At 49.8% G+C, this 16710-nt stretch overlaps 1 protein-coding gene across 1 annotated transcript in view; it reads right to left on the reverse strand.

Moving 5' to 3' along the window:
• Positions 1-16710, reverse strand: part of CATSPERD (cation channel sperm associated auxiliary subunit delta) — a 70367-nt gene that overhangs the window by 24457 nt on the left and 29200 nt on the right. Inside the window, 7 exon segments of the mRNA XM_026455615.2 lie at positions 1645-1703; positions 2856-2945; positions 7312-7425; positions 8361-8537; positions 12288-12370; positions 13235-13330; positions 15175-15325. Coding sequence (XP_026311400.1) covers positions 1645-1703; positions 2856-2945; positions 7312-7425; positions 8361-8537; positions 12288-12370; positions 13235-13330; positions 15175-15325 — 770 coding nt within the window.

Below are 16710 nucleotides of genomic sequence, written 5' to 3' on the forward strand. Positions count from 1 at the left end.
ATCTACCCATTTATCCATCCATTCCATCCACCCACCCATCCATCCATTCACTCATCCATCTATCCATTTATGCATCCATCCATCCACCCATCCATCTCATCCATCCTTCTATCCATTCATTCCACCCACCCATCTATCCATCCATCCATCCACCCATCCATCCCTCTATCCAGCCACTCATCTATCTACCCATTTATTCATCCATCCGTTCTGTCCACCCACCCATCCATTCATCCATTCACTCATCCATCCATCCATCCACCCATCCAGCCAACCATCCATCCATCTCTCTATCCATCTATCCACTCATCTACCTACCCATTTATCCATCTGATATGGTTTGGTTCTATGTCCCTACCCAAATCTCATCTTGAATTATAATCCTCACATGTCAGGGGAGGGACCTGGTGGGAGGTGATTGGATCATGGAGGCAGTTTCCCCCTTGGTGTTCTTGTGATAGTGAATTCTCACAATATCTGATAGTTTTAAAGTGTATGGAGCTGGCCTCGGTGGCTCATGCCTGTAATCTCAGAAGTTTGGGAGGCTGAGGTGGGTGGATCACCTGAGGTAAGGAGTTCGAGACCAGCCTGGCCAACATGGCGAAACCCTGTCTCTACTACTAATACAAAAATTAGCCAGGCGTGGTGGCGTGTGTCTGTAATCCCAGCTACTTGGGAGGCCGAGGGACAAGAATCGCTTGAACTCAGGAAGTGAAGGTTGCAGTAACCAGTGATCATACTGCTGCACTCCAGCCTAGGCAACAGAGTAAAACTGTGTCTCAAAAAACAAAACAAAAAAAAAGGTATGGGCCGGGCGCGGTGGCTCATGCCTGTAATCCCAGCACTCTGGGAGGCCGAGGCGGGTGGATCACGAGGTCAGGAGATCGAGATCATCCTCACTAACATGGTGAAACCCCATCTCTACTAAAAATACAAAACAAAATTAGCCGGGCCTGGTGGTGCCTGTAGTCCCAGCTACTTGGGAGGCTGAGGCAGGAGAATGACGTGAACCCGGGAGGCGGAGCTTGCAATGAGCTGAGATCCGGCCACTGCACTCCAGCCTGGGCGACAGAGCGAGACTCGGTCTCAAAAAAAAAAAACCTGACCATCTCGGCTCACTGCAACCTCCACCTCCTGGGTTCAAGCCGTTCTCGTGCCTCAGCCTCCTGAGTAGCTAGGATTACAGGCGCCCACCACTACACTTGGCTCTTTTTTTTTTTTTTGAGACAGAGTTTCACTCTTGTCGCCTAGGCTAGAGTGCAATGGCATGATCTCAGCTCACTACAACCTCCGCCTCCTGGATTCAAGCAGTTATCCTGCCTCAGCCTCCCGAGTAGCTGAAATTACAGGTGCCTGCCACTACACCTAGCTATTTTTTTTGTATCTTCTAGTAGAGATGGGGTTTCACCATGTTGGCTAGGCTGGTTTCGAACTCCTGACCTCGGGGGATCCACCCACCTCGGCCTCCCAAAGTGCTGGGATCCCAGGCATGAGCCACCGTGCCCAGCTCTTATAAAGTGTTTTAATCACCTTGTTTTATTGTTCTAAAGCTGAGGGTCTGATCTCAGCCCTGCTTCTGTTCGCTCCTGCTAAGGGAACCCCTGTAGGCAGCTCGGTCCCCACCTCTGCCAGGAGACAACATACCTGGAAGTGAAGTTGAAGTCGGTCCTGCCCCAGTGCTGCTGCTGTTTTAAGTAAATATCCTGTGGGGTCAAGAGAGAAAACCCCAAGTATATCTGTGGAACACCATGGGCATCCCCCAACTCAGGACATTGGGAGAGATGGGGTGTTGGAGGGGACGTGGGGAGACAAACCTGGAAGCCTTTTACTCCCACTATGTTCTTTTTTTTTTCTTTTTTTTGAGATGGAGTCTCTGTTGCCCAGGCTGGAGTGCAGTAGCACCATCTTGGCTCACTGCAAGCTCCGCCTCCCAGGTTCAAGTGATTCTCCTGCCTCATCCTCCCAAGTAACTGGGACTACAGGTAAGCGATGCCATGCCTGGCTAATTTTTGCCTTTTTTTTTGTTCTTTTTTTCCTGTTTCTTGAGACACAGTCTCGTTCTGTTGCCCAGGCTGGAGTGCAGTGGCACGACCTCGGCTCACTGCAAGCTCTGCCTCCCAGGTTCACGCCCTTCTCCTGCCTCAGCCTCCCGCATAGCTGGGACTACAGGCGCCCGCCACCATGCCCGGCTATTTTTTTTTTTTTTTTTTTGTATTTTTAGTAGACACGGGGTTTTACCATGTTGGCCAGGCTGCTCTCAAACTCCTGACCTCCAGTGATCCACCCGCTTTGGCTCCCAAAGTGCTGGGATTCCAGGCGTGAGCCACTGCGCCCAGCCAAGCCGTGCTCTGTTCTAATCCCAGCGCCTGTGAAAGCCTTCTGGAAGTTCACAGAAACAACGGCCCCAATATGATGGTTCCCATTCCTGTGTTCCCTGAGTTCTGGGGACCCGTAGTGAGGAGCAATTGTTTTCCTCACTCACCTAGATGTGATGTGAAGAACCTGGTCAGAGGAGTTTTCTGTCACCGACTTGCACCTGGTCAGGCCCCTGCCCTGTGGAAACTGCCCCGACTCAAGCCTCATGCCTCAGTTTACCCAGCTAACTCAGATCTCTGGCCACCCTCCTCAGGCTGGGTTAGGCTCCCTCCCTGTCATGCCATCTGGGTCTCTTCCGTGTGACACTTTAATGAGGTCAAGCGCGTGGGTGATGGCTGCCTGATCATCTTCCCGTCCCGGGGCGCGGCCAGGGGCTATGTACCCTGGAAACTCCTCAGCTTTTTATGCTGATAAGGGAAGGAGGAAGAGGGGGGCCCCTCAAGGGATAGGCGTCGGGGTTTGGTGGGGACCCGGCTTACCAGTTTGTACTTGGTGTTCCCGTCTGACGTGTAACCGCTCTCGTAGAAGGTGGCCTGGAACCCCAGGGAGTGGGGGTTACTCACCATCACCTGGGAGTGGGGGCAGAGAAGCTCAGGCTGTACAGAGTCAGCAGGCAGGACAGGGCGATCAACCCCCGCAGTGACCCCAGCACACCTTCAGATGAAAAACCTAGGACCGGGCACAGTGGCTAATGCCTCAGCACTTTGGGAGACCAAGGTGGGAAGACCACTTGAGCCCGGGAGTTCAAGACCAGCCTGAGCAACACCGCGAGATCCCGTCTCTACCAAAAAAAAAAAAAGTTGGCCAGGCGCGGTGGCTCACGCCTGTACTTCCAGCACTTTGGGAGGCCGAGGCAGGTGGATCACCTGAGGTTGGGAGTTTGAGACCAGCCTGACCAACATGGAGAAACTCTATCTCTACTAAAAATACAAAATTAGCTGGGCATGGTGGCACATGCCTGTAATCCCAGCTACTCGGGAGCCCGAGGCAAGAGAATCGCTTGAACCCGGGAGGTGGAGGTTGCGGTGAGCTGAGATCACGCCATTGTACTCCAGCCTGGGTAACAAGAGCGAAACTCCGTCTCAAAAAAAAAAGAAAGAAGAAGAAGTTGAAAATGCATTTATTTATTTATCTATTTATTATTTTATTTATTTACTTTTGAGATGGAGTCTCACTCTGTCACCCAGGCTGGAGTGCAGTCGTGCAAACTCGGCTCACTGAAACCTCTGCCTCGCAGGTTCCAGTGATTCTTCTACCTCAGGCTCCCAAGTAGTTGGGATTACAGGCATGCGCCAACACACCCAGCTAATTTTTGTATTTTTAATAGAGACAGGGTTTCACCATGTTGGCCAGGCTGGTCTCAAACTCCTGACCTCAGATGATATACCTGTGTCGGCCTCCTAAAGTGCTGGGATTACAGGCATGAGCCACCACACCCGGCCTATTTATTTATTTTTATTTTTTTCGGAGGCAGAGTCTCACTCTGTCACCCAGGCTACAGTGCAGTGGTCCGATCTAGGCTCACGACAACCTCTGCCTCCTGGGTTCGAGTGATTCTCATGCATTAGCCTCCCAAGTAGCTGGGATTACAAGCACGCTACCACACCCAGCTAATTTTTTTTTTTTTTTTTGAGACGGAGTCTCGCTCTGTCGCCCAGACTGGAGTGCAGTGGCCAGATCTCAGCTCACTGCAACCTCTGCCTCCTGGGTTCAGGCCATTCTTCTGCCTCAGCCTTCCGAGTAGCTGGGACTACAGGCGCCCGCCACCGCGCCCGGCTAGTTTTTTGTAATTTTTAGTAGAGATGGGGTTTCACCGTGTTAGCCAGGATGGTCTTGATCTCCTGACCTCGTGATCCGCCCGTCTCGGCCTCCCAAAGTGCTGGGATTACAGGCTTGAGCCACCGCGCCCGGCTAATTTTTGTATTTTTAGTAGAGACGAGGTTTTACCATGTTGCACAGGCTGGTCTCAAACTCCCGAGCTTAGGCAATCCGCCCACCTCGGCCTCCCAAAGTGTTGGGATTACAGGTGTGAGCCACCGTGCCTGGCCTGAAAATGCATTTAATAGACCTAACCTACCAAGCATTGGAAGTTAACCCAGACTACTTTAAGTTGAGAACAAACCAAGCAATAATAAAAGGAGAATAAAACCCGCTCGCCCTTCCACCCCCTGGATCACGACGTTGACATTTCAGGGGTCCAGCCTTCCTGAATGTTTGTAGAAATAGATAATACATTTGGATGAATTTACCCACCTTTAAGTGTACAATTCAATGGCATTCGGTAGATTTACAATATTGTGCAGCCATCACCACCATCTGTTTCCAAAACTTTCTCGTCACCCCAAACAGAAACTCTGTCCTCATGAAGCAATAATTTACCGCCTCTTAATTTTTTAAAATTTATATTTATTTATTTATTTTTTATTTTTATTTTTTTTTTGAGACGGAGTCTCGCTCTGTCGCCCAGGCTGGAGTGCAGTGATGTGATCTCAGCTCACTGCAAGCTCCGCCTCCCGGGTTTACGCCATTCTCCTGCCTCAGCCTCCCAAGTAGCTGGGACTACAGGCGCCTGCCACCACGCCCGACTAATTTTTTGTATTTTTAGTAGAGACGGGGTTTCACCGTGATCTCGATCTCCTGACCTTGTGATCCGCCCGCCTCGGCCTCCCAAAGTGCTGGGATTACAGGCGTGAGCCACTGCGCCCGGCTCTATTTATTTTTTTGAGACGGAGTCTCACTCTGTCGCCTAGGCTGGAGTGCAGAAGCGTGGTCTCAGGTCACTGCAACCTTCACCTCTCAGATTCAAGTGATTCTCCTGCCTTAGCCTCCTGAGTAGCTGGGACTACAGGTGCCCGCCATCACACTCGGCTAATTTTTGTATTTTTAGTAGAGATGGGGTTTCACTATGTTGGCCAGGCTGGTCTTGAACTCCTGGCCTTAGGCAATCTGCCCGCCTTGGCCTTCCAAAGTTCTGGGATTACAGGCGTGAGCCACCACGCCTGGACAAATTTTTTATTTTTTAAGAGATGAGGTCTTGCTTTCTTACCCAGGCTGGACTGCAATGGCATGATTATAGCTCACTGCAGCCTCAACCGCCTGGGCTCAAGTGATCCTCCTGCCTCAGCCTCCCAAGTAGCTGGGACTACAGGTGCATGCCACTACACCTGGCTAATTTTTTTATTTTTATTTATTTATTTATTTATTTTGAGACAGAATGTCACTCTTGTTGCCCAGGCTGGAGTACAATGGTGTGATCTCGGCTCACCGTAACCTCTGCCTCCGGGGTTCAAGTGATTCTCCTGCCTCAGCCTACCAAGTAGCTGGGATTACAGGCATGTGCCACCACACCCAGCTCATAAATTTTATATTTTTTGTAGAGACAGGGTCTCACTATGTTGCCCAGGCTAGTCTCGAGCTCCTGGGTTCAAGCGATCCTCCCACCTCAGTCTCCTGCAGTACTGAAATTATGGGCGTGAGCTACCGCGCCTGGTCCTCATGTAACTTACTGAATACTAACAGTGAAAAACAGAAAGGTTGTATCAGTACTGGAAGCACAGTTCCTACTGAATGTAATCGATTTTGTGCCATTGTAAAGTCAAAAAATTGTGGGACCATCTGTACATGCAACTGATGTCTAGGCTTAGACACTTGGATTTTGGATCAAGAAACATCCAGGCACTTCCTGCTGGGTGGGGGAAGGCCATGGGGTCAGGGCTCTTAGCTGTTAGCAAGAGAAGCCTGAGCAACAGGCTGAGTTAAGATAATGAGGCCAGCGCGGTGGCTCATGCCTGTGGGTCAGGAGTTCGAGACCAGTCTGACCAACATGACGAAACCCCGTCTTACTAAAAATACAAAACTCAGTCAGTCATGATGGCACGCACCTGTAATCCCAGTTACCTGGGAGGCTGAGGCAGGAGAATTGCTTGAACCTGGGAGGCAGAGGTTGCAGTGAGCCGAGATCGTGCCAGCCTGCGCAACAGAGCAAAACTCCGTCTCAAAACAAAAAAAAAGAGGCCGGGCGCAGTGGCTCACACCTGTAATCCCAGCACTTTGGGAGGCTGAGGCGGGCAGATCACGAGGTCAGGAGATCGAGACTATCCTGGCGAACACGGTGAAACCCCATCTCTACTGAAAAACAGAAAAAAATTAGCCGGGTGTGGTGGCGGGCGCCTGTAGTCCCAGCTTCTAGGGAGGCTGAGGCAGGAGAATGGCGTGAACCTGGGAGGCGGCGGAGCTTGCAGTGAGCGGAGATCCGCCACTGCACTCCAGCCTGGGCGACAGAGCAAGACTCCGTCTCAAAAAAAAAAAAAAAAAACCAGAAAGAAAAGAAAAGAAAAAAAAGAAAGAAACTAATAGAAAATGAATTTATGGGTGGCTCAGAAGGATGGAGGAGGCACAGAGACAGCACAAGAGAGGCCAGGCGGCCAGCTGGACAGCCACAACCTCATCACACCCAGACATGCAGAGGCTGGTCGAGAGGGAAGACACATTGAAATGGCTGGACATGGTGGCTCACGCCTGTAATCCCAGCACTTTGGGAGTCTGAGATGAGCAGATCACCTGAGACCAGGAGTTCAAGACCAGCCTGGCCAACATGGGGAAACCCCATCTCCACTAAAAATACAAAATTCGCCAGGTGTGGTGGCACATGCCGGTAATCCCAGCTACTCATGAGGCTGAGGCAGGAGTATTGCTTGAGCCTGAGAGGCAGAGGTTGCAGTGAGCCGAGATCACGCTACTGCACTCCAGCTTAAAGGACAAAGCGAGGTTCTGTCTCAAAAAAAAAAGACACAGGGACAATTTCTATGCAGAATCGTGAGTGCCTGAGTAGCGTCTCTCCTTGTGGGGGATGCCAAGGGATTTCCAGAATCTGGGAGTGGACACCCGATATGTGGCTGAGAATCCCGGATAGCAGAAACAGCCAGATGTACTTACCAGAGGAATCAGGGATGTACCTGGCTGGGGTATCAACAAAGCAGTCAATTCCAGCTGGCTGTGCATGTCAATGGTATACATTCTGTATGTGAATTCTCCTTTCAGAAGCTCTATCTAGTTAGGAAGGCAAAGAAGAAAGACAATCATGCTCCTGTTCCCAGAAAGAAAGGGCAAGGAGGCGGGAAGGAGGAAAGGACCCACCTGGTGCTGCAGCCTGAATCTCCACTTGTGCCTCTCGCTTCCTCACTAGACTCTATTTCCAAAAAGGGCTCAAGTTGGGCACAATGTCAGCCCCTCCCTTCTCTCCAGAAGTATTCCCCAACCCTGACATTTGCAGTAATTGCTTTTTTTTTTTTTTTTTTTTCTTTTTTTTTTTTTTTTTTTTTTGAGATAGGATCTCGCTCTGTCACCCAGGCTGCAGTGTAGTGGTTTGATCATGGCTCACTGCAGCCTTGACCTCCCAGGATCAAGCAGTCCTCTTCCCTCAGCCTCCCGAGTAGCCGGGACGACAGGAGTGTGCCACCATGCCCGGCTAATTTAATTTCTTTCTTTTTTTTTTTTTTGAGACGAAGTCTTGCTCTGTCACCCAGGCTAGAGTGCAGTGGTGTGGTTTCGGCTCATTGCAACCTCTGCCTCCGAGGTTAACGAGATTCTCATGCCTCAGCACGCTGAGTAGGTGGTTACAGGCACCCGCCACCACACCCAGCTAATTTTTGTATTTTTAGTAGAGATGGGGTGTCACCATGTTGGCCAGGCTCGTCTGGAACTCCTGACCTCAAGTGATCCGCCCGCCTCGGCCTCCCAAAGACTCAGTCTCCAAAGTCTCCCACCATACCTGACCAACGCCCAGCTTTAAAAAAACTTTTTTTTGTGTTTTAGAAGTGGGTCTATGTTGCCCAGGCTGGTCTTGAACTCCTGGCCTCAAGCAACCCTCCAGCCTCGGCCTCCTGAGCAACTGGGGCTACAGGCATGCACCACCATGCCCAGGTTGAATTTGTCTTTTTTAAAAAGTGCATTGAACATTGATCTAAACAGTTAGGATCACCTACATTGCATCTTCCAACGTGAAGTTCAGGGTCCATGAGAATTGCCTGGATATTCACGAGGCACTTCTGGAAATCAAAAGCTGCAAAGGCTGCATCACGCAGTGGGGTCAGTATTTCCAGAATCCCTGAGCTCCTGAACATCAGGGCTGCCTCTTCTGACCAGATGTGTTGGTCTGCAAACTAAGAAGAAAATGATTCCTGAGATCCAATCATTCTCATTGTTTTTCTGGAGATTTTAATTTTATTTCATGATGCAGTTTTTTTGTTTTTTGTTTTTTTTTTGAGACGGAATCTTGCTCTGTCGCCTAGGCTGGAGTGCAGTGGCGTGATCTCAGCCCACTGCAACCTCCGCCTCCCAGGTTCAAGAGATTCCCCTGAGTTGCTGGGATAACAGTCGCACGCCACCACGCCCGGCTAATTTTTGTATTTTTAGTGGAGACAGGTTTCACCATGTTGGTCAGGCTGGTCTTGAACTCCTGACCTCATGATCCAGCCGCCTCGGCCTCCCAAAGTGCTGGGATTACAGGCGTGAGTCACCGCGCCCGGTCATGATGCAGATTTAAAGAAGGTAAATTCTTTTTTTGAGATGGAGTCTCACTCTGTCGCCCAGGCTGGAGTGCAGTGGCGCGATCTTGGCTCACTGTAACCTCCACCTCCCGGGTTCAAGCCATTCTCCTGCCTCACAAGTAGCTGGGACTATGTGGGGAAAAGAGAGGTCAGCCTGTTGCTGTGTTATTATAGATAGAAGTAAGTTTAAGAGACTCCATTTGGCTCTGTATTTGAGATGCTGTTAATCTGTGACTCTACCCCCAATCTTGTCCTTGCTAGAAAACATAGCTGTGCTAATTAAGGTTGAAAGGATTTTCGGCTGTAAGGAATGTGCTTTGTTAGGCAAATGTTTAAAGCCTGCTTGTGGTTGAAGGTCAGTACCATTCCCTTAAATCTCAGTAAAAGAAAAACATCTGTCTCCTGCCCGATCCTGGGAAAATGGAACATCTTACTGCTAATTTACTCCCTTATCTTTTTGGCAATAAATACTGAGGGAACTCAGAGACCAGTGCCAGTGTGGGTCCTCTGAAAGCACAGCACTGGCCCCCTGGGCCCCGCTTTTCTTTCTCTGTACTTTGTGTCTGTGTCTTTATTTCTTTTCTCAAGTCTCTCGTTCCACCTAGCGAGAAGCACCCACAGGTGTGGAGGGGCAGGCCACCCCTTCATCTGGCGTCCAACGTGGGAGCTTTTTGCTAAGGTGAAGGTACGCTGGAGCGTGGTCATTGAGGACAAGTCGACGAGAGACTCCGGAGTACGTCTACAGTCAGCCTTGCGGTAAGCTTGTGCGCTGGGAAGAACCTAGGGTAACAATGGGGGAAACTAAAAGTAGATATGCCTCTTATCGCAGCTTTATAAAAATTCTCAGCCGGGCGCGGTGGCTCAAGCCTGTAATCCCAGCACTTTGGGAGGCCGAGACGGGCGGATCACGAGGTCAGGAGATTGAGACCATCCTGGCTAACGCGGTGAAACCCCGTCCCTACTAAAAAGTACAAAAACTAGCCGGGCGAGGTGGCGGGCGCCTGTAGTCCCAGCTACTCGGGAGGCTGAGGCAGGAGAATGGCGTAAACCCGGGAGGCGGAGCTTGTAGTGAGCTGAGATCCGGCCACTGCACTCCAGCCCGGGCGAAAGAGCAAGACTTCGTCTCAAAAAAAAAAAAAAAAAAATTCTCTTAAAAAGATTGGGGGTAGAGTCACAGATTAACAGCATCCCAAATACAGAGCCAAATGGAGTCTCTTAAACTTACTTCTATCTATAATAACACAGCAACAGGCTGACCTCTCTTTTCCCCACAGGACTACAGGCATGCACCACCACGCCCAGCTAATTTTCATATTTTTAGTAAAGACAGAGTCTCACTATATTGCCCACGCTGGTCATGAACTCCTGGAACCAAAGTACTGGGATTGCAGGAAGGAGCCACTGTGCCTGGCCAAAATAATTCTTTTATTTTAAATTTTTGTTAGTTTTATTATTATTATTATTATTAAGAAACAGAGTTTCATGCTGTCACGCAGGCTGGAGCACAGTGGTACGATCGTAGCTCACCGAAACCTCAACCTCCCTGCCTCAAGTGATCCTCCTGCCTCAGCCTCTTGAGCAGGTGGGACTACAGGTGTGCACCACCACACCCAGCTAATTTTTAAATTTTTTTTCTAGGGACGCGGTCTCCCTATATTACACAGTCTGATCTTGAACTCCTGGCCTCCAACAGTCCTCCTGCCTTGGCCTTCCAAAGCTCTGGGATCACAGGCAGGAGGAACTGCACATAGCCTAATTCCTATTCACAGATCGTGGATAAAAACCTCTCCCCAGCATACGCACTGGCCTCACCAGAACGTCAGGGTTAAGACTCCTAAGATATGGCTCCTCTGTGCTCCCCACGCAAGTAATCCACCTTATTCCACTGTCAGGCAACTTCCAGGAATTATAGTGGCTGTAGGCTGTAGTCTAGCTGGAAAAACACTGAGGTAGAAGTCAGTAGACCAGGGAGACTGTTTTGGCTCAGTCACTAACAACTTATGTGGCCTTGGGAAAGAAAGAAGCTGCAGCAACCACGCCTGTAATCCCAGCACTTTGGGAATCTGAGGTGGGAGGATCGCTTGAGCCCAGGAGTTCGAAGGAAGCCTGGACAACAAAGCAAGACCCCATCTCTAAAAAAAAAAAATTCCAAAAATGATCCAAGTCTGGTAGTCCTAGCTACTCGGGAGGCTGAAGTGGGAGGATCACCTGAGCCCTGGATGTCAAGACTGCAGTGAGCCAAAATCACACCACTGCACTCCAGCCTGGGTTTCAAAGTGAGACACTGTCTCAAAAGAGAGAAAAAAAGAAAAAAAGCTGGAGCTTTTGTTTTCTCATTTGTAAATGGTGGATGACATTATCTCCTTCACGGAGTTACTGTGAGGATGGAAATACAATTTTTTAATTTTTTTCTTTTCTTTTGGAAATACAATTAGATAGGCACAGTGGCCGGGCACAGTGGCTCACGACTGTAATCCCAGCACTTTGGGAGGCCTAGGCCGGTGGATCACCTGAGGTCAAGAGTTGAAGACCAGCCTGGACAACATAGTGAAACCCTGACTCCACTAAAACTACAAAAGTTAGCCTGGTGTGGTGGCGTGCGCCTGTAATCCCGGCTACTCGGGAGGCTGAGGCAGGAGAATTGCTTGAATGTGAGAGGTGGAGGTTGTAGTGAGCCGAGATCGTGCCACGGCATTCCGGGCTAGGCGACAGAGTGAGACTTCATCTCAAAAAAAAAAAAAATTAGATAGGCATAATGCACAAGGGGATGTCAGATGACACCTATGCCACCACTTAGTACCACTTTGAGCTGGGACAGACGACTTAGGTCTCTGTGCCTCAGTTTTTCCATCTGTCAAATAGGGACGATATGAGGAGCTACTTCTAAGATGATGGTCAAGGTTAAATAATGTAATACATGAAGGTGCCTAGACCAGCACCTGTCGTATTTTGAAAACTCTTCCCCTTTTAACTGTTGTTGTTGGTATTATTATTTTGCCAACTAGAGTGATTTCTAGCCTTTGAAAAAAGGTTCAGAAGTTTGTGAACAAGACCATTATTCCTTACCAACTAATTCGTAACCCCACTTTCTTTTTGGTTGTTGCTGAGACAGAGTCTTACTCTGCCTTCCAGGCTCAAGCAATTCTCCTGCCTCAGCCTCCTGAGTAGCTGGGATTACGGGTGCCCGCCACCACTCCCAGCTAATTTTTGTATTTTTGGTAGAGACAGGGTTTCACCACATTGGCCAGGCTGGTCTTGAACTCCTGACCTCAGGTGATCCTCCCACCTCGGCCTCCCAAAGTGCTGGGATTACAGGGGTGCACCACCGTGCCCAGCCCGTAACCCCACTTTCTTTTTACCTACTTTGATTATGAAACTTGGCACGATGCCCAGATTGCCATAATACAAATTATCCTCCTGAGTTATAACTGCCAGTTCGTTTTCATCTAGGAAAAACAAAACAAGACCAAATGAAAATTGAAATGCTGGTCATTTCTGTGGACCAAAAGATAAGTATGGCTGGGTGCAATGGCTCACGCCTATAATTCTAGCAGTTGGCGAGGCCGAGGGGGTGGATCACTTGAGGCCTGGAGTTCGAGATCAGCCTGGCCAACAACATGGTAAATTCCTCCTCTCCACTAAAAATACAAAAATAAGCCGGGCACGGTGGTGTGTGCCTGTAATCCCAGCCACTCAGGAGGCCGAGGCAGGAGAATCACTTAACCCAGGAGGCAGAGGTTACAGTGAGCAGAGATCGTACCACTGCACTCCAGCCTGGAAAAAAAGATAAAACCCCCGTAAAAAAAAAAAAAAAAGGAAAGGAAAAGAAAAAGAAAAAAGAAAAAAAAATATGACAGCTATTTTCTGGTTTATAATCACAAAGTTCATGTGGAAAAGCTAAGCAATATGAAAAAATATAGAGTTGAAGCTTTTTTTTTTGGAGTCTCACTCTGTCGCCCAGGCTAGAGTGCAATGGTGCGATCTGCTCACTGCAACCTCCACCTCCCAGGTTCCAGCGATTCTTCCTTCCTCAGCCGCCTAAGTAGCTGGGATTACAGTCCCCCGCCACCGCGCCCGGCTTATTTTTGTATTTTTAGTGTGGGGGGGGGGGTTCGCCATGTTGGCCAGGCTGGTCTCGAACTCCTGACCTCAGGTGATCCGCCCGCCTCGACCTCCCAAAGTGCTGGGATCACAGGCCTGAGTCACTGGGCCCGGTTAATTTCATGCTTTGGCTGGGTTGCGTCTGGCAGGCCTATAGTTAATAAGCCAGGTCTAAATATTTCTAGGCTACCAGTCGGTCGGGTACGCACTGACAGCAATGTTGTGGATGGTGATTGGGGCTTCAAAAATGGAAGTAAACAAGGTCTGGTCTCCTTTTTTCACCCGGACGGTGTCGACGAGCTGACCTAGGAGGTAACAGGATAGGTGCATGAGGCCCCGTGTGCATCATGGGAAAGGGGATGTCTGCTACTGGGACCCCAGCTACCCGTGCAACCACCCAGCCCACCCAGCCAGTGGCTCTTCGATGTTCCTTATAGCTTTTGAGAGGTTCGCTATTCAAAGGAGAAGGAATCAAGGAAAACACAGCACTGAAACACAATTTTGTTAAGCATGACAAGGAATATGCTTTGGTTTAAGAAAACGCAACCCTTCTGCCAGGCGTAGGGGTGCATGCCTATAATCCCAGTACTTTGGGAGGCTGAGATGGGCAGATCACTTGAAGTCAGGAGTTCGAGATCAGCCTGGCCAACATGGCAAAACCTTGTCTCTACTAAAAATACAAAAATTAACCGAGCATGGTTGCACGCACCTGTAATCCCAGCTACTTGGGAGACTGAGGCAGGAGAATCGCTTGAACCCAGAAGGTGGAGGTTGCAGTGAGCCAAGATCACACCACTGTACTCCAGCCTGGGTGACAGAGCCAGACTCCATCTCAAAAAAAAGAAAGAAAAGAAAAGAAAGGCCGGGCGCGTGGCTCAAGCCTGTAATCCCAGCACTTTGGGAGGCCAAGACAGGTGGATCACGAGGTCAGGAGATCGAGACCATCCTGGCTAACACGGTGAAACCCCGTCTCTACTAAAAACTACAAAAAACTAGCCGGGCGAGGTGGCGGCGCCTGTAGTCCCAGCTACCCTGGAGGCTGAGGCAGGAGAATGGCGTGAACCCGGGAGGCGGAGCTTGCAGTGAGCTGAGATCCAGCCACAGCACTCCAGCCTGGGTGACACAGCAAGACTCCGTCTCAAAAAAAAAAAAAAAAAAAAGAAAAGAAAAAAGAAAACCTGACCCCCATTAGTCTTCTCTATAAGCAAGCTCAGAGGGAGGGCCGTTGAGTTTTTTGTCAACCAGTGGCTTGAACACAACGGAATGTCTCCTAATACAGGTGACCACTATAAGGAATAAAACAGACCGGGCTTGGTGGCTCTCATCTGTTATCCCAGCACTTTGGGAGGCTGAGGCTGGAGGATCGCTTGAGCCCAGGAGTTTGGGACCAGCCCGGGCAACAAGGTGAAACCCTGTCTCTACAAAAAATAAGTTAGTTATGCATGGTGGCGCACCTGTAGTCCCGGGTGTGGTGGCTCACGCCTGTAATCCCAGCACTTTAGGAGGCCAAGGCAGGCAGATCACGAGGTCAGGAGATCGAGACCATCCTGGCTAACACGGTGAAACCCTGTCTCTACTAAAAATACAAAAAATAAAAATACAAAAAAAATTAGCCGGGCGTGGTGGCAGGCACTGTAGTCCCAGCTACTCGGGAGGCTGAGGCAGGAGAATGGCGTGAACCCGGGAGGCGAAGCTTGCAGTGAGCCGAGATTGGGCCACTGCACTCCAGCCTGCGCAACAGAGCGAGACTCCATCTCAAAAAAAGAAAAAGAAAAAGAAAAAGAAATGTTAAATACGAAGCCTCCTGAAACTCTGGAAAAGCAGCCTCAGAGGTGTCTGACTGGCATTTTCCCTGGATGCGCCCTAAAGCTGGCAGAATAAACCTCCATGATGGAGACTCTTGTCACCATCACTTATTTCAGTTGTCACCATCTACCCGGCCCTAAGTATCCTGCAAGCCAGGAAGCTGGCGATGACGCAGAGAGATCCACTGAGTGATTGTGGGCTTGTGGTCCACTTGGAACATGGAAGAGGAAAAAAAATCGAGTGGTGGAGGGGTCGCTCCTTCCCCTCCCTTTATCCAGGCTGTACCCGACCCCTCTGGAGGAGGCCACTGGGCAGCAGCCCCACCCTGGGCCCCTGGGCTCACCTGCATTATGGGAAAACAACAGGCTCTTCTCAAACCACAGGAGCAGGATGCCTTTCTGGCCGGGGGCGATGACGATGTCGAGAGTCCCGTTATAGTCAAAAGACAGCCCCAAACTCCGGTTGAGGGGGTGGTCTGAGTACTTGAACATGCCCTGGGAGAAAAAGACAGCTTTCAGCCTCTCCCCATACCCTACTGTGGAGTCCCACTGAGTCCTAATGAGGGAAGAGGAGTCCGGCTAGCCGGTGCAGGGGAAAGCAAAGAAGCCACAAATCTGCCTTTCTTTTTTTATTTTTATTAAATACAACTTTATTATTTTGATAGGGTTACATTTCAGTTTAACCATTGAAAATTTAGCTCTGAATAGAGAATTACTCTGTCAAATGCTCAATGCATTTTGAAGATTTATTTTATTTTATTTTATTTTTGAGATGGAATTTGGCTGTTGCCCAGGCTGGAGTGCAGTGGCACGATCTCGGCTCACTGCCACCTCCATCTCCCAGGTTCAAGTGATTCTTCTGCCTCACCCTCCCAAGTAGCTGTGATTACAGGCTCCTGCCACCATGCTGGGCTAATTTTTTTGTGTTTTTAGTAGAGATGGGGTTTCACCATGTTGGCCAGGCTGGTTTCAAACTCCTGACCTCAAATGATCTGCCCGCCTCAGACTTCCAAAGTGCTAGGATTACAGGCATGACCCACTGCACCTGGCCTCATTTTGAAGATTTAGTACAGAAAAATGTAAACTATCTCATCCATGAGTTGTTTATATTGATTACATACTGAAATGGTACTATTGGGCCAGGTGCAGTGGCTCACACATGTAATCCCAGCACTGTGGGAGGCCGGGGCGGGGGTGGAGGGGGTGTGGGGGGGGGGGTCACTTGAGGTCAGGAATTCGAGACCAGCCTGGCCAACATGGTGCAACCCTGTCACTACTAAAAATACAAAAATTAGCCGGGCAAAATTTGTGGCAAATTTTGTGGTGGCTCAAGCCTGTAATCCCAGCACTTTGGGAGGCCGAGACGGGCGGATCACAAGGTCAGCAGATCGAGACCATCCTGGCTAACACGGTGAAACCCCGTCTCTACTAAAAAAAAAAAAAAACTAGCTGGGCGAGGTGGGGGGTGCCTATAGTCCCAGCTACTCGGGAGGCTGAGGCAGGAGAATGGCGTGAACCCGAAAGGCGGAGCTTGCAGTGAGCTGAGATCCGGCCACCGCACTCCAGTTTGGGCGACAGAGCGAGACTCCGTCTCAAAAAAAAAAAAAAAAACAAAAAAAACAAAAATTGGCTGGACGCGGTGGCTCACGCTTGTAATCCCAGCACTTTAGGAGGCCGAGGCGGGCAGATCACGAGGTCAGGAGATCGAGACCATCCTGGCTAACATGGTGAAACCCCGTCTCTACTAAAAAAAAATACAAAAAACTAGCCGGGCGAGGTGGTGGGCGCCTGTAGTCCCAGCTACTCCGGAGGCTGAGGCAGGAGAATGGCGTAAACCCGGGAGGCGGAGCTTGCAGTGAGCTGAGATCCGGCCACTGCAC

This window comes from Piliocolobus tephrosceles, chromosome 21, assembly GCF_002776525.5.
Source record: "Piliocolobus tephrosceles isolate RC106 chromosome 21, ASM277652v3, whole genome shotgun sequence".
Lineage (NCBI taxonomy): Eukaryota > Metazoa > Chordata > Mammalia > Primates > Cercopithecidae > Piliocolobus > Piliocolobus tephrosceles.